Source organism: Papaver somniferum, unplaced genomic scaffold (genome assembly GCF_003573695.1).
Source record: "Papaver somniferum cultivar HN1 unplaced genomic scaffold, ASM357369v1 unplaced-scaffold_23449, whole genome shotgun sequence".
Lineage (NCBI taxonomy): Eukaryota > Viridiplantae > Streptophyta > Magnoliopsida > Ranunculales > Papaveraceae > Papaver > Papaver somniferum.
The window spans coordinates 451-1,000 of record NW_020633763.1 but is presented as its reverse complement, the minus strand read 5'-3'; the positions used below and the strand labels follow the sequence as shown (position 1 = coordinate 1,000).

The 550-nt window shown below is 37.1% G+C and overlaps 1 protein-coding gene across 1 annotated transcript in view; it reads left to right on the top strand.

Annotated features, from left to right (window-relative positions):
- Positions 1–6: 6 nt before the first annotated feature.
- Positions 7–550, top strand: part of LOC113340791 (probable polygalacturonase) — a 991-nt gene continuing 447 nt past the window's right edge. Inside the window, exons 1-2 of the mRNA XM_026585867.1 lie at positions 7–27; positions 161–530. Coding sequence (XP_026441652.1) covers positions 262–530 — 269 coding nt within the window. The 5' untranslated portion in view covers positions 7–27; positions 161–261. The remainder of the gene's footprint in view (positions 28–160; positions 531–550) is intronic.

The following is a 550-nucleotide window of genomic DNA, read 5'->3' as shown; positions in this document are numbered from 1 at the left end:
CTCCAAATACCGATGGGATAAATCCAGGTTAATTTCTTACCTTGCAATAGTTTGTGCAGAAGAAAAAAAAAAGCCATGAATCTGTAAAAGTTTTAAGGCCATGTGATATATATGTAACGTGATTAGCTCATAATTTTCTAACTTGTAATTTTCCTTGAAGATTCTTGTACAAATGTACGTATCGAGGACTGTTACATTGTCTCTGGAGACGATTGCATCGCGGTAAAAAGCGGTTGGGACGAATATGGCATTGCATTTGGAATGCCAACTCAACATTTAATAATAAGAAGACTGACTTGTATTTCTCCTGATAGTGCTGTAATTGCATTAGGAAGTGAAATGTCTGGAGGAATTCAAGACGTTAGGGCTGAAGACATCCTAGCTATCAATTCTGAATCAGGAATTCGTATTAAAACTGCGGTTGGTCGTGGTGGGTTTGTTAAGGACATATTTGTTAGAAGAATGACTATGAAAACTATGAAGTGGGCATTTTGGATGACAGGGAATTATGGGTCTCATGCGGATGATAAATATGACAAAAATGCTCTTC